Source organism: Siphateles boraxobius, unplaced genomic scaffold, assembly GCF_051911475.1.
Source record: "Siphateles boraxobius isolate OS27281-9 unplaced genomic scaffold, OSU_SipBor_1 104, whole genome shotgun sequence".
NCBI classification, from domain to species: Eukaryota; Metazoa; Chordata; class Actinopteri; order Cypriniformes; family Leuciscidae; genus Siphateles; species Siphateles boraxobius.
Window position 1 is genome coordinate 220592 of NW_027508705.1, and position 26966 is coordinate 247557.

The 26966-nt window shown below is 38.4% G+C and overlaps 1 protein-coding gene across 3 annotated transcripts; it reads left to right on the plus strand.

Moving 5' to 3' along the window:
- The first annotated feature begins 2992 nt into the window (after positions 1–2992).
- LOC143753658 (uncharacterized) lies at positions 2993–26371 on the plus strand. Of its 3 annotated transcripts, none has more exons than XM_077246253.1 (13): positions 2993–3135; positions 7017–7151; positions 7974–8129; positions 10883–10969; positions 11092–11227; positions 12385–12500; positions 15513–15614; positions 24300–24386; positions 24517–24617; positions 24716–24779; positions 25277–25428; positions 25516–25636; positions 26058–26371. In XM_077246253.1, the coding sequence occupies exons 1-13, from the start codon at positions 3118–3120 to the stop codon at positions 26091–26093; spliced, it is 1311 nt and encodes a 436-aa protein (XP_077102368.1). In that variant the 5' UTR covers positions 2993–3117; the 3' UTR covers positions 26094–26371. The 3 variants fall into 3 exon arrangements, with proteins under 3 accessions (XP_077102368.1, XP_077102349.1, XP_077102359.1); XM_077246234.1 differs by having other exon boundaries at positions 3000–3135; positions 10880–10969; positions 25274–25428; XM_077246244.1 differs by having other exon boundaries at positions 3006–3135; positions 10880–10969.
- The last annotated feature ends 595 nt before the right edge of the window (positions 26372–26966 follow it).

Genomic DNA, 26966 nt, shown 5'->3' on the forward strand with positions numbered 1-26966 from the left:
TATGTAGATGTTTATAGTGCAACGACTAGGCTATAGTCAGATTCCAGAATGAATGGCTCTCACAATCAAGGGTGGTTCTAGCGCTTCTTGCTATTGCTAGCCTCTCCGAAAATTGCCTACCCTACCTTTAAATGTTTAGCTACTTATATTGTACTTCACACTCTTTCACTGTTGGTTAAAAGCGTTAAATTCACATGCATCTTCTGTTAAGGGTAATCCCCGTCTTTTTATTTGTATGGCCATCAAATTAATTTTGACATTGACCTTTTAGTCATCGTAACATCAAACAGAGCAGTGCGTAATGGGGTGCAACAGAGCAGCATTAAAAATATCATATACATAGCAGTGAATTATTTGCACCTACAGTTTATTGACTAATGACAGACTAATGATCGCAAATGTGTAGAACTCATTGAGCGCTAAACATCTTCAGCGCAGCAACTCGTTTAAACGCCTCTGATTGGCTGTTGAGTTCAACAGACATGTCTGTAATTGGCTACAATGCCCAAAGTTGCAAAAGCACATCGTAAGTAGTAATCTTTGAGGCAAAGAGGGAAAATATAAATATAATGCATATGCACTTTTCATGATTGGTTAATTGCAGCTGCTGTGATCGTATTCACTATTATTCTGATTTATTTTTCAGCTCTATATATGACCAAGACAAGAAGTAAGAACATTTTGGGCCTTTACTAAAACATTCAGGGCTTAAGCACCGTTAGCCCACCCTTAGGACCAGCTCTGCTTCTAATCGGCTCTTTACTGAATCAACTTATTCCGACTCATTTATCGAACCGCAAGTTATTACTTTCGTCATATACAAGACTGTATGTTGGACTAAAGGCTTGTGAGAATCAGTGTGACAGTTGTTCATGCATGACAATATAAAACCCCTACTTACTGCCATCCTTTAATGACATCATCCTTATTTAACAGACAAGATAACTATGTGCCCCTTCACCCTCCTCTTATTGCTGTGGCAACAAACTGATTAATAACGCCTTCCTCTAATGTTCTTTGTGAACGACCACAAAGCATCCACTTCCTAAACGGGTCAAGCCTGTAAAATGAAGGAATGTTTGCCACCCCGCCTGGCCTTTTCCAGAGATGGACACGCCATGAACTGCCTGTACAAGAAAAAGCACAGTCTGCTCTTCCCTTTGTTTTATGCTTCCTTAAAAGAGGTATTTGTTTCATAATGTCATTATTATTGCCTTATTTAATACTTGATGAGTGTAGACATTTGATGCTGCTCTTACATTAAATATATATATATATAGCTGGGGAGATCTTATCTTAGCATATGTTTCTCATACAGTACTTTTATAAGAAATGGTGGGAAATATTTTTAATTATAGTCAAAATTATGTTGAAACTCCAGCCCCACCTTTTTCTGAAATTCACAGGACACCAGTTGCATATTTTTGGAAACCTTTGATCAATTCAAAATATGTAATACATGTCAAACCTTTACCAGTGTTGTACCATCCAATATTTCCAGAACATTCCTTAGGCAGTGATGCACAGGAAGAGTTGTGCAACAATAAGCGCCCAGCATCACAAGAGGCCAGCCAGTATTACATAAAAAAGTGAGTGCCAACAGCAGGGAATTGAGTCGCATATTGAGCTGATGGCAAATAACAGCCTCATAAAATAGGTTTCTAGGAAGCTAGAGACTAACAAAAAGTTTACTGGCTCTCTGTGTATTTGATTATATAAGTGAAATACAAAGTTTTGACATTAAATTATGTTTTATTAACAAATTTCGGGAGAAGCACTATCAGATAATTAATCTAATCATCATGGGAGGAGCTCATCTAGTCAACTCTTCTATGACAGTTTTCCAGCATCCCTCCACCACACCATCTCTTCACTAACTAGTCCTATCCCAAACCTGGGATTGGGGAGTACTCTGGGGGTGCTTCTCAATATCCCTCCTCGTCTCCTCGCTCCTCTGTCCTCCATCCTATGACCCGGAAACCAATCAAGCACAGCCATCTTGAAGGACATCTCAATTCTCTAATTGCACCGTGAGGAGTCGAGGAGTGAGGAGGCTTCCAGAGGAGTCATGAGCGAGGATACACAGGGTGCTTCTCATTTCTTATTTGTGCATCCTCGTTTCCTTTCCTCGCTTCTTTTCCTAGCTCCTCAGCTCCTCCCCCTGTAGTTTGTGAGGGAAGGACGCAAGGAAAGAATATGAGGACGGAGGAATCGAATGAAAGCTTTTTTTCTACATTGGAATACTTGATCATTCGTGCGTCATCAGCAGCGCTCAAAGCATCTGCCCTTGTGTTGATGAAGTTTGTTTATTTAAGAAATTCATAATGAATAATAATAAAGCAAGTTACCCTGTTGAAATATGTGAGATGTGTGGTTTATATAAACTGCATAGGTAAACTATCATTTAAAAAGATTGTGACCGATGTGAAGGGGGAGGAGAATGTATACGTGCATCATGTTTAGTCAATGGAACAGTTCCGCATAAGATACACCTGTGTATCCTCGCTCATGACTCGTTCCTCGACTCCTCGCGGTGCAATTAGAGAATTGAGATATCCTTCAAGATGGCTGTGCTTGATTGGTTTCCGGGTCATAGGATGGAGGACAGAGGAGCGAGGAGACGAGGAGGGATATTGAGAAGCACCCACAGGTGTATCCTATGCAGAAGTGTTTTATTGACTAAACGTGACGCACGTATAAATTCTCATCCCCCTTCACATCGGTCACAATAATTTTATTTTATGCTTTACCCTTGCAGTTTAAATAATCCACACATCTCACATATTTCAACACGATATCTTGCTTTATTATTATTTATTATGAATTTCTTAAATAAACAAACTTCAACAACATGAGGGCAGATCCTTTGAGCGCTGCTGATGGCGTTGTGAAGTGACGCTCGAGTGATCAAGTATTCCAATGTATAAAAAAAGCTTTCATTCGATTCCTCCGTCCTCCTTTTCTTTCCTTGCGTCCTTCCCTCACAACCTACAGGGGGTGGAGCTGAGACACGAGGAAAGGAAGCGAGGAAAGGAAACAAGGATGCACAAATAAGAATTGAGAAGCACCCTATGGCTCCCCGAGGAGGCGAGGATCGAGGAGGCTTCCAGAGGAGTCATGAGCGAGGATACACAGGTACGTGTATCCTATGCAGAAGTGTTTTATTGACTAAACGTTACGCACGTATCAATTCTCCTCCCCCTTCACATCGGTCACAATCATTTTAATTTATTCTTTACCTTTGCAGTTTATATCAACGACATATCTCACATATTTCAACAGGGTATCTTGCTTTATTATTATTTATGAATTTCTTAAATAAGCATACTTCAACAACATGAGGGCAGATACTTTGAACGCTGCTGATGACGCTATAATGTGACGCTCGAGTGATCAAGTATTCCAATGTATAAAAAAGCTTTCATTCGATTCCTCCGTCTTCGTTTTCTTTCCTCGCATCCTTCCCTCATATCCTACAGGGGGTGGAGCTGAGACGCGAGGAAAGGAAGCGAGGAAAGGAAACGAGGATGCACAACTTATGAGAAGCACCCCGGGTTTGTGGCAAATTTCTAGCTCGGAGCCCTGCCCTCGGACAGCACGCCAAATTTCTATATCCTTTTCTCTATCTAGTTATATGTAAGTGTGAACTCGTGAAACTCTAGATGGCACAGGCTGATAGATCCTTATCTTAGTCTGCTTGCAATCACATCATTCTCAATAGGGCAGAGCTGATTGGTTCCTGCTGGATCAGTAGCCAATCTCACGTGCTCAACCTTCAAATAGGCCTACTTGGTCAGCATTTGCAATAATAGTGCTGTGTGCTTTCAGAAACCCTTCACCTTCCCCAACTCCACCTGTATAGATCTGCTATGGGTAATTCACGTATGCCTTTTTGAATAGCATCAGCGTGTTGTGCATGTATTGGCAGTAGCAAGTCCCATACTCGCTCTGCTGCAGCAGCAATAACCGCAGCAGCGTAGCAGAACTGTTCCTCCAAGACCAAACATATCAACATTGTCACATCCATTACCTAAATTCTGATTGTATAAGCTACACATGAAGTAAAAGGACACACCCATGAATGATGATTCTATATTACACCAAGATGCTTATATTACTTATGGAAAAAGATATTTATTCCAGTTCTTACAATAAAAAAAAGATAATACAGTATTTGGCCTTTTATCATATTGATGTTGGTGCCATTTTTAAAAGCAATAAGACATTAAGGTGTTTTAGGTTAAGAAAGCCCAGTTTTTTTTCTGTTCTGCAGCAAAAACTTAAACTAAAAATTTATGTTTGTGTGATTTTAATTCAATTTAAATTTGTTTCGATTTCAAAGCAGCTTTACAGAAAATGCATATGTCTACATTACAATTTAGAGTGATCTGTTATCAGAGGTGACTGTGTCCAAATAATTCATTTCAGAAATGTACATATATAAATCACACGGTTATTATAAATTATATAGAAATTTAAGCATTGGTGCAAGTTGGTTCAGAGTTTGTGTTATCTGAAGTCTTTGCAGGAGTTGGAGTATTTTCACAGGTGTTGGGCATCTGAAGTCTTCGTGAGAGGCTGGATCCAAACTGGAGCTGACGTACACTCTAGTTACCTCAGAATGGGCATCCTGAGATAAAACAGAAAAGAAAATGGAAAATGACTAGCATAGCTGCTGTTCATAACATTAAGCAAAGTGTCATTTGATCTGATATAACGGAGTACACGGTTATGAGATACATTATCTGAATGCTTGGCTAAAGAGATGTGTCTTTAAATTTAAACTGGGATATTGAGTCTGAGTCCCAAACAATATCAGGGAGGCTATTCTAGAGTGTAGGAGCAAAATGCTCTCCCTCCGTTAGTGGACTTAGGTAAAACCAAAGGTTGTAGTTGTGTTTCGTACCTTAAAGAGTGTGATGGATTTTAGGGCGATAGGAGATCGGAGCTAAACCATTTAGGGCCTTATAATCGTGTGTAAAAAAACTTGTGTCTTATTTGATAGTGCACTTAAATTTGATAAGCAAACCAATTTAGAGTTTTCCTTTCAAGCACTTTGGTACAGCTGTCCATGCTTTTATTTCTTCTAGAATTGACTATTGTAACTTCCTGTTTTTAGGAATAAACAATTCTTCCTACTTACCTATATTACAACTGGTCGAAAACGCAGCTGCAAGACTTTTAACCGGCGTTCGCAAACGTGAACATATTACTCCGTTTTTAATGTCTATTCATTGCCACCCAGTCCGCACTAGAATTGACTATGAAGTGCTTCTGCTCTTTTAAAAATGTTTAAATGGCCTCGCCCCCTCTTACCTTTCGGGCTTGTTGTGTACACACAATCCATTGAGAACTCTTAGGTCTGCCAACTGTTCCAAAGTCAAAACTGTTTACTGTTCCAAAGTCAAAGTTAAAATCTAGGGGTAACCGAGCTTTTCCATAGCCACACCTAAACTTTGGAACAGTTTACCGATTTATATTAGAACTGCAGCAACATTCAATTTTTTTAATTAAAATTAAAAACGGCTCTTTTCTCTGTAGCCTATAACTTGTGATGTCCCTTGTTGTTTTGTTTTATTTGTATGCATTGTTTTTGGCCTTAGAACATTGTACAGCACATTGGTCAACTGTGGTTGTTTTTAAATTGTGCTTTATAAAGAAATTGAGATTGAGTTTATAGGTCAGAAGCAATTCTTCGAAATCGATACAAACTTAATTGATAACCAGTGTAGAAATTGATGTTATATGATCATATTTTCTTGACCTCGTAAGAACTCTAGCAGCTGCATTTGACTAACTGTAGCTTGTTTATGGAGGATGCAGGGCAACCAGCTAGTAATGCATCACAGTAATCTAGTCAAGAGGTTATAAATGCATGAACTAGCTTTTCTACAAACAGTTAACATGTCCGTAGCTTAGCAATGTTTCTGCGGTGGTATTTATAATGTCGTATTTGTCAATATGTTTCTGTAGTCTTATCTTATACACTATAGCCTAAATATGACAGAGTTAATCAAATTCATTGCTAATACCTACCAATGTTTTGTTGTTTGCTTACAAAAATGATGTCACTTTCTGGAGTATGATGTCATTAAGGAACTGGATTTGGAAGGGATATTACAATAATAATAATAATAATAATAATAATAATAATAATAATAATAATAATAATAATAAGACTGACATTGAAGACATACTCTATTACCAAATGCATATCGACCCACCAAAAAAATATTGCATTTTGATTTATAAAAAAAAAAAAAGGAAAAAAGAAAGAGAAACACCTAAAATATTTTTTAATAAAAATCACCATTTGCTCTCTAAATCATAACATTTTAATTTTAGAAGTTTTCAGTGCAGGACAAAAATGGCAACATCCAGTAAACCAAAATAGTGAAATTATTTAAAACCCATATTCTTTAGCCATGGAAAAATCAGTCACAAATAACATCTTGTGGCTTATTAGCCACAAGATCATAAATCTTATTATAAATCATAAATCATGCACTGTTCCTTCGTTGGCCAGAGGAGAACTGGCCCTCCGACTGAGTCTGGTTTCTCCCAAGGTTTTTTTCTCCATTCTGTCACCTGATGGAGTTTTGGTTCCTTGCCACTGTTGCCTTGTCTTTTGTCTTGCTTAGTTGGGGACATTTATTATTCAATAATATTATTGATCTGCCTTACTTAAGGTGGATGTTGACTCAATTTACTTTTAGAAACAAACTCTGTTATATTATTTTCATGTTATCACTGTGAAGCTGCTTTGATACAATCTGTATTGTAAAAAGCGCTATATAAATAAAGGTGACTTGACTTGACTTGACTTATTACTGTAATTTGCGCTCTTTTGCAATCGTACAAGCTTAATTTCTTTGCCATTTGATACTGATTACTGGCCAATTCCGGAAAACCCATGCAATTAATCACTGGTGTGTTGTGATCTCTGTGACAAGAGAAGACAAGAGCACAGCTGCTGTTGTGTCTTGTCAACCAAGTGTGATTTCTCTCTCCAAAAGGCAGCCAGTCTATCTGACCGTCAGAAGAGGAGACAGCAAAACCCCAGCAGAACAGGACCGATAGCAATGACTTCTGCTTATGCTGTGGATCCTGATCAAGTCCTTGAACGAAAACGAAATGCTCTTCTAGATCAGGTACTTTCATTAGGCCTATTCTGTTCCTAATCAAAAGACAATCAGATGTGCTTCATGGAAGCGTAGAATAAACATCATGTCAACTCACTCTCAAAGTCCAGAATATTTATGGTAGCCTGCTTAAATTGGAATTAAATTGCAGCTGCACATAATAAACCCAATTAGTAGTCTTATCCAAATGCCATGATGGAAAGACTAGCTGCATGCCAACAAAGGTCCAGGTGCAAACACTGTCAACTGTTTCTGTGGATTACCATAAACACAAAGTAAAGTCCATTTAGAAACCTCACATGTGTGGAAAAAGACCACAGTGTGCTAGTTATTTTTCTCGCTTTATTTAGTATCAATATACACTGCACTGCTGCCCTGTAAAAAAATAAGAATTTATTTGATTATCTTTTACAGTTTAATTACTCACACTGGTAGCTGTGGTTGCCAGAAATGTGCCATTAAAAGGAGCACATATAGGCCTATAATGTGTGTTCACGCCATATCGTAATTACCGTATTTTTGAGATTTCATCTTCAAGAACAAAAGCGTTCACCTAGTCGTATAGCTCATAATTACAATTTGTAAACTGGAAATATTCTGAGAGCTCCTACCTCGTGTATACCAGTAGGCCTATATCATTTTTAGTAGTCTAATCAACAATTAAACAATGAAACTAAATGATCAAATTATTTATTGGTAGTCATATTATATAGGAATCAATATTCTGTATGGATAAAAGAGTTGACGACAGTTTCACAAATGAATTGTTTTCTTTTGCTCTTGTTCTGTCACACGCTGATACTTTTGTTCTCTTTGTCTCCTACATTCTAGCGCCATCTAGAGACATACTACAGAATACACCACTTGAAAGACATGCTTTCATATCAGTATGCTACATTACTGAGGGAAAAAGTTCAAAGACAAAGGCAAGAGAGGAAGCCCCTTGATTCAGATAATTCCAGACTCGGGGAAGGGCATAAAGAGAAGGTACACCCTTCCTGGAATCAATGACTAATTATTACTAAATTGTTTTCATTATAGAGCAAGAAACACAAACTCTTGCACAAAGCGAGAGTAGGCCTAGCGGTTAAAAATTTCGCCAGTAGAACGCAGTGCTGAGAAAAGAAGACTTTGATAGAAAAGGTTGCATTGTTTTCCTGTGTTTTCCGTTGTATCTCTTTATATTTAAGGAAGCACATGGTGGTTGAGAAGACACCCCCCCCCCCCCCCCACCCCCCCATATAAAGCGTTTTTAGTGCAGAGAAAATAGCCATATAAATGTAATGCATTATTATTATTATTATTTTGGCAATTAGTTTGCTTGGCAACTGTTTTTTTAATTATTTCAAGTAATTCATGTTTTTGTATGGTTTTAGTTTTAGTTAACAGCAAAACTGGAAAGGTAACATTTAAAAATATCAATATATTGTTTTGGCCAATAGAAGTGTAAGTATAATGGTATTTAAATGGTGGACAAAACTAAAATGTATTGTTCTCATTTAGAATTATGTGTGAACTAGGTTATTTAGAACTATAGTTCGTGAATCAATGCTTGGTTTTTGTTTTGTTTTTTTCACTGCTAGCGAAAAAACAAGCTTTTATGCGATTGGATATATAGCCCACCTCTCCTTACAGAACATCCACGGGATAGTAGGACTAGTATAATCAAAGCTCTCTTCATTCTTTGCACAGGGTTTATCATTGTGAATGTTGTTACTGGTGTTGTTGTAAACCAAACTCACATGTCTGCCTCAAACTTCCTCTACCATCTGAAATGAGCTCGTAGACATTCAGGCCAAAGCCAATCACACCCACCTGACACGTACACACATCTCCACACGTTTGAGGACACCATACAAGCACATCATCTACATCTGCCATTAACATTTCAAATAAAGTTACCTGCTTCCTGTCTCTCCATTAGAGAAGGAGAAAAAGTCTCTGTGCTGAAATATTCATGACAGTACTCCACTGAAACCTTACCAGCAACTGTATGGTGTTCATTTCCTTACTGTGGCTGAATGACCCTGAAAATTGCTAAACTCCCATAGAAAAGAAAAAACAACTGAGAAAAAAAGTTTTCATAGACAGCGATTAAATTTAGATCAAATTGAGACTTTTGCATCCTACTAATCTCACAAGTGTCTCCTGTAGAGTTCAGAAGAAATATCAACAATGTCTCAGACTGTGCTTATTTGCCAAGACACCAAAGTCTGCAAAAGTTAGAGATCCTACCCTCAAAATGATTTTCCTCAAGTTCTCCCAAGATCAAATAAATGTCAGTTATACTGTCCACATAGAATTTATTAGTCTGTACTCCTACTGAATGTCAGTCAACAATTGTCTTAATTGTCTCTTGTGTGTATTTTTATTCCTCCTAAAAGGACATTTAGAGCCAAAGATATTCAACTCCATTAAGTTCCCTGACCTATATTAGAGCACCTACTGTATAACCACAGACACACACACAGACACACACACACACACACACACACACACACACACACACACACACACACACACACACACACACACACACACACACACACACACACACACACACACACACACACACACACACACACAGTGCAACCCATTGTAGTGTGATGTGTGTCTCCCAGAGCCACTTTGAAGTGTTACTGAAGTCCAGAGGATTGAGGAAGCCCATCATTGTAATATGGGGGAAGTAGTTGGTGTGGACTTGTGATTGACTTTGATTTTGGCCGTCTGGGTTGAGGACAATAAGAGGTAGAAACTGGGGGGTAAGGATGTGGAGGAGGGGTCTTTGGCTTATCAATCTCCTCCTATAAAAGCAAGCCTTCTTCAGTGGGCTGTAATTGTGTCCTCTAATGACCAGCACTGGAGGGGAGGACAAAGGGAGAGCTATAAAGGACTTTATGGGTTGCCAGTTGGAAACCTGGTACAAATTGCTGAGCAAATGAAACTGCCCTGTTGTTTCCTCAGCTCAGGCCGAAAAACTTTATCCAGACTTCATGATGATACAGGACGAGCCATGGACACCTGCTGGGACCTAATTGGTCCCTGTTGCAGTTAATGGCTTCCTGTGGTTGCATGTTTACTTCTCATTTGTTTTGTATGCTGGGGGTTCCCAGCTCTACTGAAAGACACGGGTCCTCTCTGCAACCTCGGGATGGGAATTCCAACACATTGGAAAAAATCTCAAATGAAATCTCAGTTGTTTCTCTTTGACTCTTAAAGGTGCTCTAAGCGATGTCACGTGTTTTTTTAGGCCAACACATTTTTTGTCACATACAGCAAACATCTCCTCACTATCCCTGTCCCCTGAACACACTGTAAAAAACGCGGTCTCTGCAGACACCCCAGGCTCCACAAACGGCAACAAAAACAAACTGGGCTAACCCGCTCCACGAAACAAAACGAACTGTTCCAGCCAATAACAGACAAGAAGGGTTTGGGGGGTTAGTGCGCGGATGAGGAGGAGGGTAGGGTCGAGCTAGCCTACGTTTTGCTTGACAATACTTTAAACGTCAACAAGAAGTTATGCACCCGACATCGCTTAGAGCACCTTTAAATGGCGAGCAAATTGTGCTTAAATGTCAGATTTTTCTCCAGAGAAAAAGACCTCATGTGTCTCTTCAGTTTCAAAAATGCTGCTAGGTGTTCCTAGATTTGTTATCAGTGTCTGCGATCAAGTTAGAGATTCCCTTTTCAAAGTTCATTCTCTATCCATCCTCAATTTACTCTTTCTGTCACAGAAGATTGTCAACATTCAGAGGGTCACCAGATCAACCCTCACACACAAGGACGCATACTTGAGGAGTTTACCTAAAACATACCACTACCTGGTGAGACCAGGATTACTCCGCTTTCTCTCTCCATGGATATTAACTAAGATATATTCTTTGGATTTAAGAATGAATGTGAATGATTACTCATCTAATGTAATCTCTAATCTGGCCTTCATGAGGTTCTGGAGCTGCAGAAACAGCTGACCCGACTCGGGTATCTTCAGAGCCGCAGGGAGCAGGAGGTGTTCAAGGTCTGGGCGGAACAACACAGAAGCACAAGTCAACTAGAGAAGCAACTACAGGCAATTGGCAATGGTATTACAATGTTTTTCTAGACAAGGTACCGTAGTAATACCTTGTGATGGGTAATATATATATATATATATATATATATATATATATATATATATATTATTGAGAGATAAAAGAAGTCTCTTCTGCTCACCAAGGCTGCATTTATTTTATACAAAAAAAACAGTAATATTGTGAAATATTATTACAATTTATTATTACTGTTTTCTATGTGAATATACAGTATAGTAAAGTGTAATTTAGTCCTGTGATCAAAGGTGAATTTTCAGCATCATTACTCCAGTCTTCAGTGTCACATGATCCTTCAGAAATCATTCTAATAGGATGATTTGATGCTCAAAAGAACATTCTCATTGTTATCAATGTTGAAAACAGTTATTTGCATTCCTATTTCAGGATTCTTTAATGAATAGAAAGTTCAAAAGAACAGCATTTATCTGAAATAGAAAGCTTTTGTAGCATTAAACACTACCGTTCAAAAGTTTGGGGTCAGTAAGAATTTTTCTTTTCTTTTTTGGGGGAAAGAAATAAAAGAAATAAATACTTTTATTCATCAAGGATTAATTAAATTGATCGAAAGTTACAGTAAAAACATTTAAATGTTACAAAATGTTCTATTTTAAGTAAATGCTGTTCTTTTGAACTTTCTATTCATCAGAGAATCCTGAAACAAAATTGTACACTGCTGTTTTCAACACTGATAATAATAATGAATGTTTTTTGAGCATCAAATCCACATATTAGAATGATTTCTGAAGGATCATGTGACACTGAAGACTGGAGTAATGATGCTGAAAATTCAGCTTTGATCACAGGCATAAATTACATTTTTAAATATATTTAAATAGAAAACAGTTTTTTTTAAATTGTCATAATATTTAACAATATTACCGGGTGTTTTTGTGTGTGTATTTTTAATCAAATAAAAGCAGCCTTGGTGAGCAGAAGAGATTTCTTTTAAAAACATAAAAAATCTTACTGATCCAAAACTTGTGACTGGTAGTGTATACACTACCAGTCACAAGTTTTGGATCAGTAAGATTTTACTGAAATAGGAAAAACTTGTACTGAAAAGGGAACTAAATCAAACTTACCAACTCTAATGCATTTTTTTTGGCTATACTTCAATTTTAAACTTCATTGACATTTCATCCTAGCAGAGAAGAGCAGTAATTTCAGCTCAGATGTGACTCTTAAGGACCTGCTAAACCAGAAGTCTGGATCTCTACCGAAACTTCAGATCACACCTGATGACTCCACAGCACAACATGAACATGTAAGTTTCTGCTCATTCAATAAATCACTGACCTTTGCCTTTCTGCCTTCTGTCTTTGCTTTGCATTTCTTAGCTACTCATTTTTACAAAAACGGTTTCAGTTAATTTTCTGAAACGTTGAAATTAGCCTCTATTTAGACTATTTCAAATATTGCTGGGATTGAAAAGGCCTGCAACTCTCTTCTCTCTCCATGCTGTTTGCACTGCTGGCCTTACACAAACTCACATTCTGCTGGCAGCCATTTTAAACTCAACTCAATGGGAAAAGAGAATTGATTGTTCACATAGCAGTGAGATGACCCACAGTAGTGGAGGAGGATCTCCTTCAGTCAGCACATCATGGACAAACATCACCCAGGGGAGAATGTCTAATTCATTTCACACACAAAAGAGACTGACCAATTTGGCCTGGGATGTCACATCATGCCGGAGGTCAGGGAAGGAGTTAAACTGTTTGGGAAAGATCTCCTAGACCTAGACCAATCAGTGTTCGGAGTCCAGCTGACCCCACTGGACTTTTCCTTCATTTTTAAAAAGTGTTACCTTCATCGCAGGGGCATGAGACTCAGTGACTATGCCTAAATAATCTATCTAAACACGCACAAAAAATCTGGGCTTGATTTGGTTGTTCTAAAGGTGTGTAAAAAATGTTTTACTGTTTAAGGTCAGATTGACCCCACATTGAAAATGAATGGGAAAATGAAAAAAAATAGCCTACTTTTTTTCATTTTGTTTGTCAAAAAAAAATCTAATAAATCCAGTATAAATCTGAAAATTTCTACATTTAAATCAAGGTCTGGTCCTAGAGCATAAACACAAAGCATTTTTATAGAAATTGGCAAATAAAATCAACAAAACTGGCATATATCTGAAATATTTCCATAAATAATTGAAGGAGTAATACTAGAGCACACTCTAGGTCCAATTTATTGTTCTGTGTACCCTTCACTTCTGTTCATTACAGTTTATTGGTGCTGTTGTTTTGTTTTGTATTATATTGGTTTTATTTACTTTTTCAAAATCATCTCTTGTTCTAAAAAAATAAATAATTTGTGCTAAATAATTTTCTAACTATTTAACTATTTAATGAAATAAATAGTATGTGATTACAGTCATGACTTTTAGTGGTGACTTGTAACGTTTCTGCAAATTTATGTATAATAGTTTGCAAAAGCAGACAATTCAAAATATATCAGACAACAACAACAAATTCTAACTTTGACAAAAATACAGATTTTTTATGTATTTTAGAATTTTTAAATATATATTTACAAAATATATATCATAAAGTTGTGAGGAGAAGTTGAAGCATCAAGAAAAATGAATTGAAAATGAAATGAGTCCCAATGGATCTCTACTGGAGATATGTGGTCATTGAACGTTTTTCTTTAACTAGGTTTTTCCACAAACCTCTATCTGACCCCTAACACCAAAAACGTAAACCCCACTTGAGCACTGATTAAGGGTTAAACAACCTTTCCAAGAAAGAAATCAAAATAGATTTCAACAATATTCCAAAACCATGGTCAGGTTTCCAAAGGGTTACTGTGATTTTACCCAGTAAGACATGTTCCTGAATCAACATATGTTGTTGATCCTTGAAAAATATTCCTGTCCAAAAATTTAACCCTATTCCGCCGTAAACTTAACCCTAACATAGCCCTAAAATCAGAGGGAAATGATATGTGAATAACATTGATGTAGAAGCACACAACCCTGTTTGTAAACCTAAAACTGGACATAAACTGTAAACTTGTCCCTGAAATGTGATTAGTTAATTTGAATGTTGTTTAATGATCAACAAAGTTTCTGATCTAGGAACTTGTTTGATGAAATCACGTTCACCGTTTGGCAAGATACCAAAGTCTGTTATTGTGAGTTTTCTATGAAAAATGAAAACATGAAATTACACATTTCTCATCATGTTCTTCCAAGACCTAATTATTTGTGATATGCTAATCCACACTGATTTTATCACCAACAATGGTCTTGTTTGTTTCTATTTTTATTACCCTAAAGCATTTTAACAGAGAAATTTGTAACATCTTGTGAGCTATGACGTAGCAACCTCTGAGCAATTGGATTTTCCCCTGGGTCACTGTTACTAAGTTCTAGGTGGCAGGCTGGTTACTTAGTTCTGTACAGCTTGTCAAACTTCACAACCACAATAATCACAGCTTTGAGATCTATAAATTATACATTTGAGACTATTTCTTTTTATATTTACCTTAGATTGTTTGGTTTCTATGAGAGACACTGAGTCACAACATCTATCTGTTATGTTGAATTTCACACTTTTTTATTTTCAGGATGGACAGTCAAATTTGTCTGAGGAACATTGCTCCATCATCACTGAGTTGAAAGGAGAAATAGACAGAACAAATTGTTCCCACTTTATTTGTCCACTTACACACCCATGTTTTTCCTCCAGAACATTTATTTTGAATCCAATGTTTGTGGACTTTTCTTATAGCTAAAATCATTCATCAATGTAATCTTCCTTTCCTACACAAATTCATTTTACTCTCAATCTCCCTGTCGGTGTCTAGTGTACAGGCTTGTTCCAGGTCTTTCAGCTGCTATACAGTGGTTTGAGGAAACACTTTCCTGCACTGTATCACTCTGGAGGGCCAGTTTGCACCCAGCAGACAAAGTGTGTCCTCACCCGGGTGTGCAGTGTTATCGGGTGTGAGTTGCGCTGTGTCCGAGGATCTGCTTGAGAAGTAGCACATAATTAGGAACATATAATCCTATGCTCACTTCAAGGATTGCTCGCATGTATAGCTCATGTATCTGGCCATCTTGCAAAGTGTGAAAGAGGTGGAGATCTGTCTCAGAGAGAAGTAGAAAAGCAAAACCATGTCAACAGGGCATTGTGTTCATTATGTTCATCCTCAATAATGCAAATTTAAAAGGATGATTAATGAAACTGAAAAATAACTTTCAACGTGGTGTTGAAGTGAAATCTGAGTTATAAATTGTGTCTGTTTGTAATGTCTGCTCTCTTCACAGATGCCAGTCTCCCTGAGAGGGGGTGGAGGAGGGGTGAATGCTTTCCAACTGCAGGGCAAACAGACCCGGGGACAAGACGAAACTGAGCTCATGTTTCCTGAAGTAAGTGTCAAACCACAAGTGTCTCTGATCCCAGTAAGCAGGAACATGGAGGCAAACACACCTGCAGCAGTCGTGCTCTCTGTCATTCTATCACACACAAACATGCATAACCCTCACAATCATCTACACTTATAACTAGAGACTTTTATATTGAACTTTTAAAATAAGAATTCATATTAAAATAAGAATTCTAGATATTGTATTTCTTTCTTTTTTTTAAAGGTTCCAAATAGGAACCAAAAAGCCTAATGTCATAAGCTAACCTTTTTAAGCTCCTCAAAAAACAGTGTTTACAACAGTACTGATTTGATAATCCTCAAACATTCTGGTTGCAGGGTTTGTTTAAAATCTTTTTAAAAATAAAAATAAAAACACTTTTCAAATAAAAATAGACACTTTACAGTTTCGAATGATGTCTTACTCTTATCTGACCAATAATGGCATTGATGACATTAATGAGTATTTTAAGTTAATTTTGCTCTTATCAGGAAAATAAATAATGTGCCAGAACACGCTGACGTGTTCATCAGCCCCAGAGGGTTAAAGTTTTAAACTTCTGCAATTAATTCAATGGCACAATGTAATTGTGATTGGTCTATTTTCTGGCGTCTTTTTTAATTCTTAATTCATCAATTTGCAACATCAAGGACTTTTGTTACATGCAAGCTCCAAGCTGGGCTTGAAACGTGATACTCAGCATGGATGCGCTAGTGTGCCTCTTGAGGCCAGGAGATTTGACCTGCACATCCATCTCATTCCAACTGACCTCTGTTAAATTCACCCCTGTAAACCTCACTGTAACAAATTTTAAGTTCAGGGAAGGAGGAGGCAGGAACCGGCGAACATTAAACATAACTTTAATAATAAAATTAAAATAAACAACAAAACAAAAGTAAAGTGGCAGCCCCTCATGGGTAACTGCCACAAACTAAAACAACAACACCAACATGAATATCCCAGGCCTCGTCCTCTCTCGTCCTTCACTGTCGTCACTCCTCCTTTTATCATTGCTCCTCCGTGGACTCAATAATGGTGTGGCATGCAGTTGTCGCACATTAGCACTCGTGTCACCGACCTCGCTCTGTTGCTCGTGCCCTGCCCTGCTAGCTCTTTGACAGCACGTTCCTCCTTCTTCTCTGGTTTCAGCACCAATCTAACAAAGTTCAAGTTCAGGGAAGAAGGAGGTGGGAACCAGCGAACATTAACTTTAACAATAAAATAAACATAAAGAACAAAACGAAAGTAAAGTGGCAGCCCCTCACGGACTATGCTGCCCAATCAAAGCACGTGACAGTGGTCAGAGAAGAACACCTGAGAAAGGTGACAATGGGTGATACTCATCTGTATTTGCAGAACACAAGCCCCGGTTTAGCTCTGCATGACAAACACTGCCAGTGTGAAAGCACAATGGGTGTGTGCTGCTTCCGCTCTTTAAATACACATCCAGTGTGAAACAAGCATCATGGTGAGCCTGCCACGATGCATGAGCCAAATCCCTGCATGGGGGTGAGCCAGAAGCCAGAGACGAAAAGTGCCTTGTCTGACTAGGTGCGTGAGCCGACCCTCAATTCTCCTATGGCTACCCTTGTCCAAGAGCTAGGGCCAAAAAAGGACTCTGACCAGGTGTGTGAGAAAGTCCCTGTGTCTGTTCCAGTAGGAATGGGAGAGAATGGAGTGGAGCTCCGCTCAAAGTACTAAGGCTGCAGTGAATGTGCTGAATTTGAAGCACATTGTAATCACAGATAAGAGTGAAAGGATTAGCACTAAGCCTGTTTCGTCGCCCAGCACCATGTCTGTTTTGTCACCTAGTACCAAGTCTGTTACGCTGAATAGCACCATATCAGTGTGGTTGGTGATGCTCATACTCTGCCTCCCACATCTTCTGCGTGTCCCATTTTGGCCAAGAAAGCCGTTTCTGAACTCTCTGCCTGTACCCTATCGATCAAGGAGGTTGTGTTTTACCTCTCTGCCTGTCCCGTATTTGCCAAGAAGGCAGTTTTTGAAATTACTGCCTGTCCTGTCACAGCCAAGGAGGCCGTCTTTCACTCTCTGCTTGTCCTGTATTTGCCAAGGAGGTCGTTTTTTAACTCTCTGCCTGCCCTGTCACAGCCAGGGAGGCCGTCTTGTAACCCTCTGCCCGGTGCCATCCAGTTCTTCTTCCCTGTCTCCATTGGCTCCCTTCAGCCCTTCGGCTCTTCCTTCACTGTCCCCTCTTATTAGCTCGATTCCGCCTTGGGTTTCCGCCCTGGTCTGTCGACCCTCTATCCTCTACTCGACCCTCTAAACTCTCACTCCACCTCAGCCCGTCGATCAGTCTGCTACACCTTGGCTCCTCACTCCCTCAACTCCACCTGGGACGTCATCCTTATGGCTCCACCAGGCTTCCTCGTCCCTCTGGCTCTGACTTGGCCAGTCATCGTTTTCGCCATGGACATCCGAGCCTCCAGCTGTACCTCGTCCCTCAACCCCATTGGTTCCGTCGGGCTCCTCCTTCCATCCAGCTCCAACTCAGTCCTTAGTTGCACTGGCTACGCCTTAGTCCTTCGGCCCCCAGGCTTTACCTTGGCCACCCATCCCCGCACCTTCGCCTCGGCCTCCAGGATCTTTTGGTGTCGCCCGGTCTCTTCGACTCCACCTGGGTCTCCACCTCCACAAGCTCCACTTCTGTCAGTCATCCCCCCATTTGATTTGCCCTCATGTGTACACCGGTCTTGTTAATTATCTTGTTCAGTTTCTAGTCTTTGTCAGATCTCGCTATAATTTTGGTGGTGGAGCCTAAGAAGTGCAATCCTGAGTTTATTTTGATTAAAGAAAACTGCTTACAAATACATCCAGCACTTTTAATTATACCTTTTTGCACCCCCACGCTGACAATGTGTTTAACCCTCTGGGGACGGATTGGGCGGTACCGCCCAAAATGCCATACTTTTACAAATGTGTAATTATCTTAAAAACTATTAATGATAGAGAGGTGCGGTCTTTTTGCCATATTCCTCAGATTCAGCTGAAAACAGTGATAACTTACACGGCTTGTATACACACTTCCTTGTTGCGCAATACCACTACGTCAAAAGCCAATGAAATCGATGTTGTTTGGCAGATTCACGAGCAACAACCAATGGAAAAATTGCCGATGGAGGAATATTTTTCTTACCCAATCAGGGGAAGTTTACCATGACGTATTCTAGCAAATCGGAGGACTCTGTAGCCTTGCAAGGGGTGGTACTATATAGTAAGGGTTATAACGCAAACAGTGTCGAGTGGAGGAGACGACAGAAAGCGAACAGACGCGTCGAGTATAAACAAGGCTTTACAGAGCGAGAGCGCGCTGAGATTTATATGAGAGAGAGACAGAATAATTATAATATATATATATATATATATAAACAATTATAGCATTATTGATTGTTTTTGCACTTTTATGAAGGCAAGCAGTAAACGATTTACGGTGGAACAGGCTCTGGAATAATTACTGGAGAGTGACGAGGAGAAAGCATTGCTAGGAAAATTCTAAGCATTCCTAAGAAAAACGCCTGGGACTATTTGTTAATAAAGTTAGATTTTTCATTGTTCTTTACTCATTTTATTTAACAATTACACATGTCTGTCAAGCAAAGGCTTTGAAAAATATATTTTTTGTTCAAAAACTGTTCACTATTGTTGTGTGATGTGTGATTTTCAGAAATAAATGACAAAAATCGAATTTCCATTTTTGAAATTCTCTAGTTTATTGTACATTTTTCACTCATACTTCCATTATAAACACATTACATGCATGCTTATGTTAGCTTAGGGTCTTCTGAATCTGTAGATACCAAACACATAGTGTTCTCCATTACATATAGTGTATAAGCCCAAATGTAAAAATAGAGAAGCCAGACTAAAAAGGGCTCAGTCCCCAGAGGGTTAATAGTGTTGGTCTGTGAAGTCTAGAAAGTAATCCAGCACATCATTCATACTTTTAAAATATTAAAGTTATTAAAAAAGTTTTGTCTGAAAGTCTAAATGTAAAAAAAATAAATAAAGCTTAAGTTTATAGAAGACTTATTTACTTAGAATACTTTGATAGATGTAAAAAATGTTTCTTAAGTCAACTGAACTCTTAGTAGAACTCTTTGGGATATTGGAAGTAAACAAAAAGTCAAAAGGACTAGCTTAACTGAAAGCTTTAGGAGTTCTTACAGTAAACATTTTTACCTAAAATCTAGGGTATATCAGGTTTTTTTAGTTGCCTGCTATGTGAAAACTAGCATTTAGGTAGACTAAAGTTGACAGCAAGACACCAGTTCAGACCGCATAGAGGCGAGGTAAGGAGGTTGAAGAGTAGGAGGAGTAAATCTGGGATGTGAGTGGAACCTGCAGAAACACACGAAAGGTTCATTTTTCTCACACCTCCCTGTCATAGTGGATGTGTGCAAACAGAGCATGGGTCTGGAAGAGGGATAGGGGATGGCAAACAGAGTTGGGAAGGACCAGTAGTCAGGGGTATTAATCGGCTCTACGGCCCATTTACGGTGTCATCACATAAGAAAACACAGTCAGAATCACATGGGAAAAAAGGTACCAGACATCCATCACATGGACAGACATTGTTTGCATGTGTGAGAGAATATAGCCCTTTAGAAGACATCCAAACATCTCTCACGTATACTTGCATGAGAAAATATCTGTTTTACTATGGCTGTCTTTGAGCTGAATACTTTATTGTATTAGAGAAACAGTATTTCATATTTTAAGCAAAAAAATTTATTTTTATTAATAATGGGGAGACACAAGAAATTACTTCGTAAAGTTTCAGGTCAGACTCTAATTTGTGTCTCTGAAGGCCCAAGTATACTTAAAGCCAAATCGGAGAATGAACTGGTGTGGCGTCAAAATCAGACTAAAGCAAAATTTGTTTTGGGTACATTTTAGGAGTTTGAAACAGATTGCCATCTTCTCTAGTTAATTTATTTTGTTCAGTCCGTCAAGATCAGATGCGTGTAAAAATATAAACACAATGCAAAGCTGCTTTATAGTAGAAATTGTTGTTTAGTTTTACTTCCATTTAAAGGTGTTAACGTATTTCATGTTTAATAAACATAACCTGCTTGCTTTAAAGCAATCTATAGTATTGTATAAAGTGTTATATAAATAAATGTGATGTGACTTCACTGGAGTGCCAAATTACAGAGCACATGCAAACATATCCACATCGCTATGATCAAATGTTTTCCCCCGGGATGGATACATTGGGGAGGGCAACAGATGAGAGAGTGGGGAGCTTCTTGCAATTTAGTCCACCTCAACTCTCATCTGTCAAGCTCTTCCTTAAGGTGGTTTGGGGGGTGTTAACATTATCTTGGTCCCCACAAACGACCATTTGTAGCGGCAATATATAATCTGTTATGCACCCTCTTAGTTGGATTTCGGCTTCCTCCTGGCACAGCGCCTTTCTTCCTGGCAAAGGGTTAAGAGGGCTAGAAAGAGCCTATACCCAGCAAGGAATACATTTCCTGAAGGCAGAGGATAGAGTCCTCGTCTTTCTAAACTTCTTCACTACTGTCTCAATGGCAATTCAGAAGAGTCTAGTGGTCTAGCGGAGCATCGAGGAGAATATTTTTGTTTTTTTCCCCTTATGCTCGACAGGTTCAGCCACAGATGCTTTTCTGTCAACACCATAGTAGCAATAGACATGGGCCATCTGCTTAGTGGTGCGGAGGGCTAGATCTGTAGCTTTACGCAGCTACTTAACTGCCTCAGGAGACAACCCTTCGCCCTGATCCAGTTCTCTCAATAAGTCTGTTTGGTAGGGCTCCACCAGCCTGACCTTCCGCCGCATTCGCCCAACAGCCACAATGTTGTTTGACATGGCTTAGAAGGCAAAACAGGAGCCTTCTTTGTTGATCCCAACCCAGGGGATCTTCTACCCGTGCTGAGTTAAATACACGAGCGGAATACGTTTTTCTCCACTAGCCCAACACCCCAGTTTGCATGTCAGGGAGAAATGGAAGGCTCACCAGAATGGAATATTTATGACACTTAAAGAAACACGCCGACTTTTTTGGCTGTAACTTTGTCTGACGCAAAGCCTAGCCTAGCTTAGCAGAAAGACTGGATGTAAATGGCTACAGCTAGCATACTAATCCCAATAAGTGACAAAATAACGCAAACATTTTCCTATTTACATGTTGTGATTTGTATAGTCGCAGATTGTACAAATAACAAGGTCATATGAGACACAGAAATCTTTTAACCGTATAAATACTGGGAACTATATTCTCAGAAGGCGAAGCACTGCTACTTGGGCAGAGTGATAACCGCAGCACCTGAGACGCACCGCTGTTTCTTCCGTCAACAAAACCAACATGACTAAGTTAAACTCTAGCTCCGCTCATTTGTTACTGGGGCGATAGAGCGCATTCATGACAACACAATACTAACATCACAGGGGATACATGGAGCCCGGGAACAACTGCAATAGTAGTTACCACCCTATTCATATAATAGTGTTAGTAACGTTACATTAGATCTAGCTAATGGCACTGTTACAGTAGGCTAGTCATCTAAAAACATAACGGAACACTTACTGCAGCCACAGGTGATCCACTTTGTCCCGTCTGTGCTATCGATGGGATGGCCGTATCCTTCAGCACACGTTTCATGGTCCATGAGGCAAATTATATTTTCTCAAAATAGTCGTCCTCAGTAAAATGTAATGAGCAAACACGATGGTCCTTGATGATCTCTTCTCTTCAGGTGTGTTTGGATCGATATCCAGAGCAAGCCATTGATTCTTCAGGTCAGCGTTTTTGATTGGAATTCTATGAAACATCATGGTATTACCTAGTCTCTCCTGTTTATTGTCGCAGCTCTTTACAATAAAGCAAACACACTTGATTGTAAACTATGCTTATACTATCTAGTAATTGCTGACTCTATTACTCCAACTCTGAGCGAACTCTCTGCTCCTCAGCACGGTGTGTCTCAGGTGCTGCGGTAATCACTCCGCCCAAGTAGCAGTGCTTCGCCTTCCTAGAATATAGTTCCCAATATTTATACAGTTAAAAGATGTCTGTGTCTCATATAACCTTGTTATCTGTACACTACTTGACTATACAAATCACAACATGTAAATAGGAAAATGTTATTTTGTCACTTATTGGGATTAGTATGCTAGCTGTAGCCATTTACATCCAGTCTTTGTGCTAAGCTAGGCTAGCGGTGGGTGCGTCAAACAGAGTTACAGCACGCACGGAGATGAAAAAGGTATGTATGGACTTATCTAATTCTGGGGGATACGGTGAATAAGCTAAAGTCCCAAAAAGTCGGCGTGTTTCTTTAAGGAATTGCTTGTCTGAACGACCACGAGTGACAGTGACAAGCATGGTCTAAACTGTTGTCATTTTACTATTTTTTTTTTTTAAACAGACACTCTTCACATCCACACAAACGAAGTGGCTTACTAAAGACAACACAGTTAATGATGTGTAATGCAGGGTCCCTTTTATACACACGGGTGATCAAAAGTGCTTCAGACACTGGGTTCCACGGACGCTTCCCCATAGTCTGCACATGTGTCTTTTATTTTAAATAAATTAATGAAAAAATGAATAAGCCCAGTAAAAAAATAAAAGCCATATCTAATCTAATTTTGGACTTCTTGTAGTTAGGTATGTAAGTGTAGGCATGTAAAATCCGTCATTACTTCTCATGTAAACAGTTGAATGTGATCTAATGTCACTCTCACTTTGGTTTACAGGGATTTTAATAAATGTTACACCTGTTCTCCACTTACATTACAATGTGCTTGCATATGCATGACTAACAGTCAAGGCTTTACCACTGCAATTGTTGCTGTTGTGTAGAAGCTGTAGACGTGAGGTCCACCTAACATCATTCATTTTGTGACGTGTGGGAATAAGCACCTAAATCAACAGCTCAGCTGTCCCAGATGGCTCGCTCGCTCAAATCCTGTCACCTCAGGGTGTGAGACGACACATTGTGTGGCTTGAAAGGTTGTGAGGTGCATAGAGTGGCACAGCAACTGAGAGAGATGACACTTGTTGTGCTGTCACCTCTGACTGATACATCCCACTGATATCATATAACCCATGGAAGTGATGAATAATCACCAATGAAGGAATACACAAAAAAACAGTTCCTATTTATGTTGAATGAACATTACGGGAAGAAACTGAGACGCACTAAATCAAGAAGAACTGCGGCAACGTCTCCAAGATGCTTGAAGAAACTTACCTGCAAAGCTTCCTGAAAAACTATGTGCAAGTGTAAGGACAAATGCTAGTTTTAAAAGCAAAGGGTGGTCACCAAATATTGATTTGATTTAGTTAATAGAAGTTCATTGATAATTAAAATCTATTTATGACATTGTTATTGAAAGCATCCTGACTTCACACCATTTTTACACAAGTGCCTAAAACTTTTCACAGTACTGTAGCTTTGCACGTAGATTTCTTCAAGCGTCTTGGAGATGTTGCCGCAGTTCTTCTGGATTTAGTCTGTCTCAATTTGAAATCACACACAGACTCGATGATGGTGGGACTGATATTTCCTACTGACACAATAGAGTAAAAAATATGGCTTAAAACTATTTTTCTGGGGTGAAACTATTAACATGCCTAAGACTTCCACAGCACTATATATATATATACTGTATATACTGTATATGCAGTGTTTCCACAGATCTTCGCTCGGGAGCTCAAAGTGCCAAAGTTTTTCACTCTGCAGTCCACCTTCCTGGAAAAAGTCAGCTCTAACTTTCTTTTTGGGGTACCTACATTCACATTTATTTATGTAGCAGACACCCCTCTCCAGGGGGAAATCAATACAATATAGGGCTATCAGTTTGGTGCACAGGTTTGGATTATGTGTCCATGTTTCTCTGTTTTCATCATAACAGAGAACCCATGAGCCACTGTTCAAGACAAAGACTACTGACATCAGCCACAAAATGAGACTAATGCACAACCTCTCGCTTTCTCACATGGCTGACACCCAGAGGTGAGAAATTTACACATGTTCATCATCTAATTTAAATGTATGGATATTTGATGTTATTATAACTTTTTTATGTTATTATAACTTTTTTATGTGAGCAGAATCATGGCAAAAAATGGAAAATGGAGCTTACAATGCACAGATGGTTTCAGCATCAAAGAATGGGTTAGTCACACAACACAAGCTTTCTCAGCACTACAAATTCACATTAGTTTACTTTTTATAGAAGGAGTAGTTTCAACTAAATTAAATTTACTCGCCTTCTTGTTGTTTGGACATGTTTTCTTTCATCATGAAACCCTAAAGGAAATTTAAGACAGAATGTCCGAGCTTTGTTTTTAATCCAGTGATATAGTTTTTATGATTTATCTTAACAAATGATAAATAAAAGAATAGAAAAAGAACATAAAAGTTTCATGAAAGCAAAACTAGTCCATAAGATTAATGCACTATATTCTATGTCTTCTGAAATTCAACAGTAGGCCTACCTTTTTGAGGAGTTTAGACCCTTAATAGTCACTAATGTTCAAATCCAATTCACACTTTTGTTCACTTCAAAAATTGTGCCTTTAGATGTGTAAATGATGACTAAATGTTAATTTTGGGGTATCTATTCCTTTATCTAATGTTGCTCAACATCAAAACTTTTTTATTTTGAGGAGATGAAGCATGAATGTTCTCACAACATCCAAATTCGAAAGACCAGAGACCCTGCAGAGCCAGAGCCGGACCCTACAATACACCAGATTGATCAGAGTAAACCTGAGAACCCACAATCCTTAAGTGAACGTGTAAATGCACATTTCTCACCAAGGTCAGGAACTATATGAATGAAGAGTGTTAAGGAATGTGTCAGTCATTTTCACTTTCAAACTTTGTAATATTTCATTCATGCACATAGTTTCCAGCCAGCTGGGAAAAACACAGAGGAATCCCCATCAAGTTGTGCTGGAGATCCTCATTTATCATATACAGACGTGCCTCTATGCTTATCTGACATCTATACTGGTCATGCTGTTGAGGTACTGTTTGTGTTTTAAACATTTAATATAAAGCACTTATTGTGTAGCCTACATGTTTTTACATTGTATTTATTTATTTATTTATTTTTATAAAAAACTGTATGCATTACAATAGTTAATTGTATAACTACACTGTTGATCTATAACTTTCACAATTAAACCTGACCATATAACCAAACCTGTCCCTAACCATATCCCACCTCAATAGCAGAAAAGTTGTTTTGCAATACAACATGAACACAATAATGTATATGTAAGCATACTAGTTAAAGACGCATAATAGTTAAGGACACCTAATATAAGTATAAAGTTAAGTATAAAGTTGTTTTTATAATGAAATTCAAACAAGCAAACCAACTACATGATACAACTACAATATTAAATCAAAATTTAAGTAAACTGCAATTTTACTTTGTTTCAGGTGGAAAACGTGAAAATGTGGACAAATTATACATAGACCACTGTGATGATCTGTAACTTTAATGCTGTTAAGAGAATGGGGAAAATATGTCCTGCAAATTATGTAATTGTGATTTTAATTGCATTATTTCATTTACTATGAATCAAACACAATGATAATCTAGATGTTACAGCGTATAAGTTTTACACAAATTCTGTTATGTTATAGACTTCTGTTTAAATCATGTCTGGATGAATATTAAAGTTTCAAGCCTGTCTTCATTTGTACACATATTTTGGTGTTCAGATGCTTTTTAAATAAAAATAATTACAGAACGGTTTTGTTGTTCCTATGAAATCTCAACCATTTTTACCGGAAGTTTTGTCGCCTAGATGACGCTTTCACGCTATTTTATGAACACCCATTGTCCTGGCGTCGAGTCGGATGGCATTTCCTCTTCTTTTGACACCTCTGGAGAAAGCTTCCCACGGGCTTTAAACTCATAAACATCTATAACGTTTCATCAGCACGGCCATGGACTTACACTGCCATTGGGTGTATAATTATTGTATTAATCTTTTACAAATCAAATTTTCTGAACTTTTGTAAAAAAAATTATCCAGGCTACTCGATTCAATAAACGTAGGCAAATATTTATGTTTTTTATTATTATTATTTTTTAGCATTTTCCCCAGTGGCATTCAGCATAACATCATCTTACAGACATACATTTAATGTTTGAATTGGCCTGAAGACGTAGCCTATATGCTTTCAAAAAAAAGTCAGTTTGTGAATACATTTTCCAACAATGTAAACCTATCGTTTGACCTGCATTGATTTTTTTAATCAAGTTTTTGTGAAAATCTCCAATCCGTTTTTAAATGTGCCGTTGTGACTAAATGTGTAAATATTTACGCATTTCTGTACACC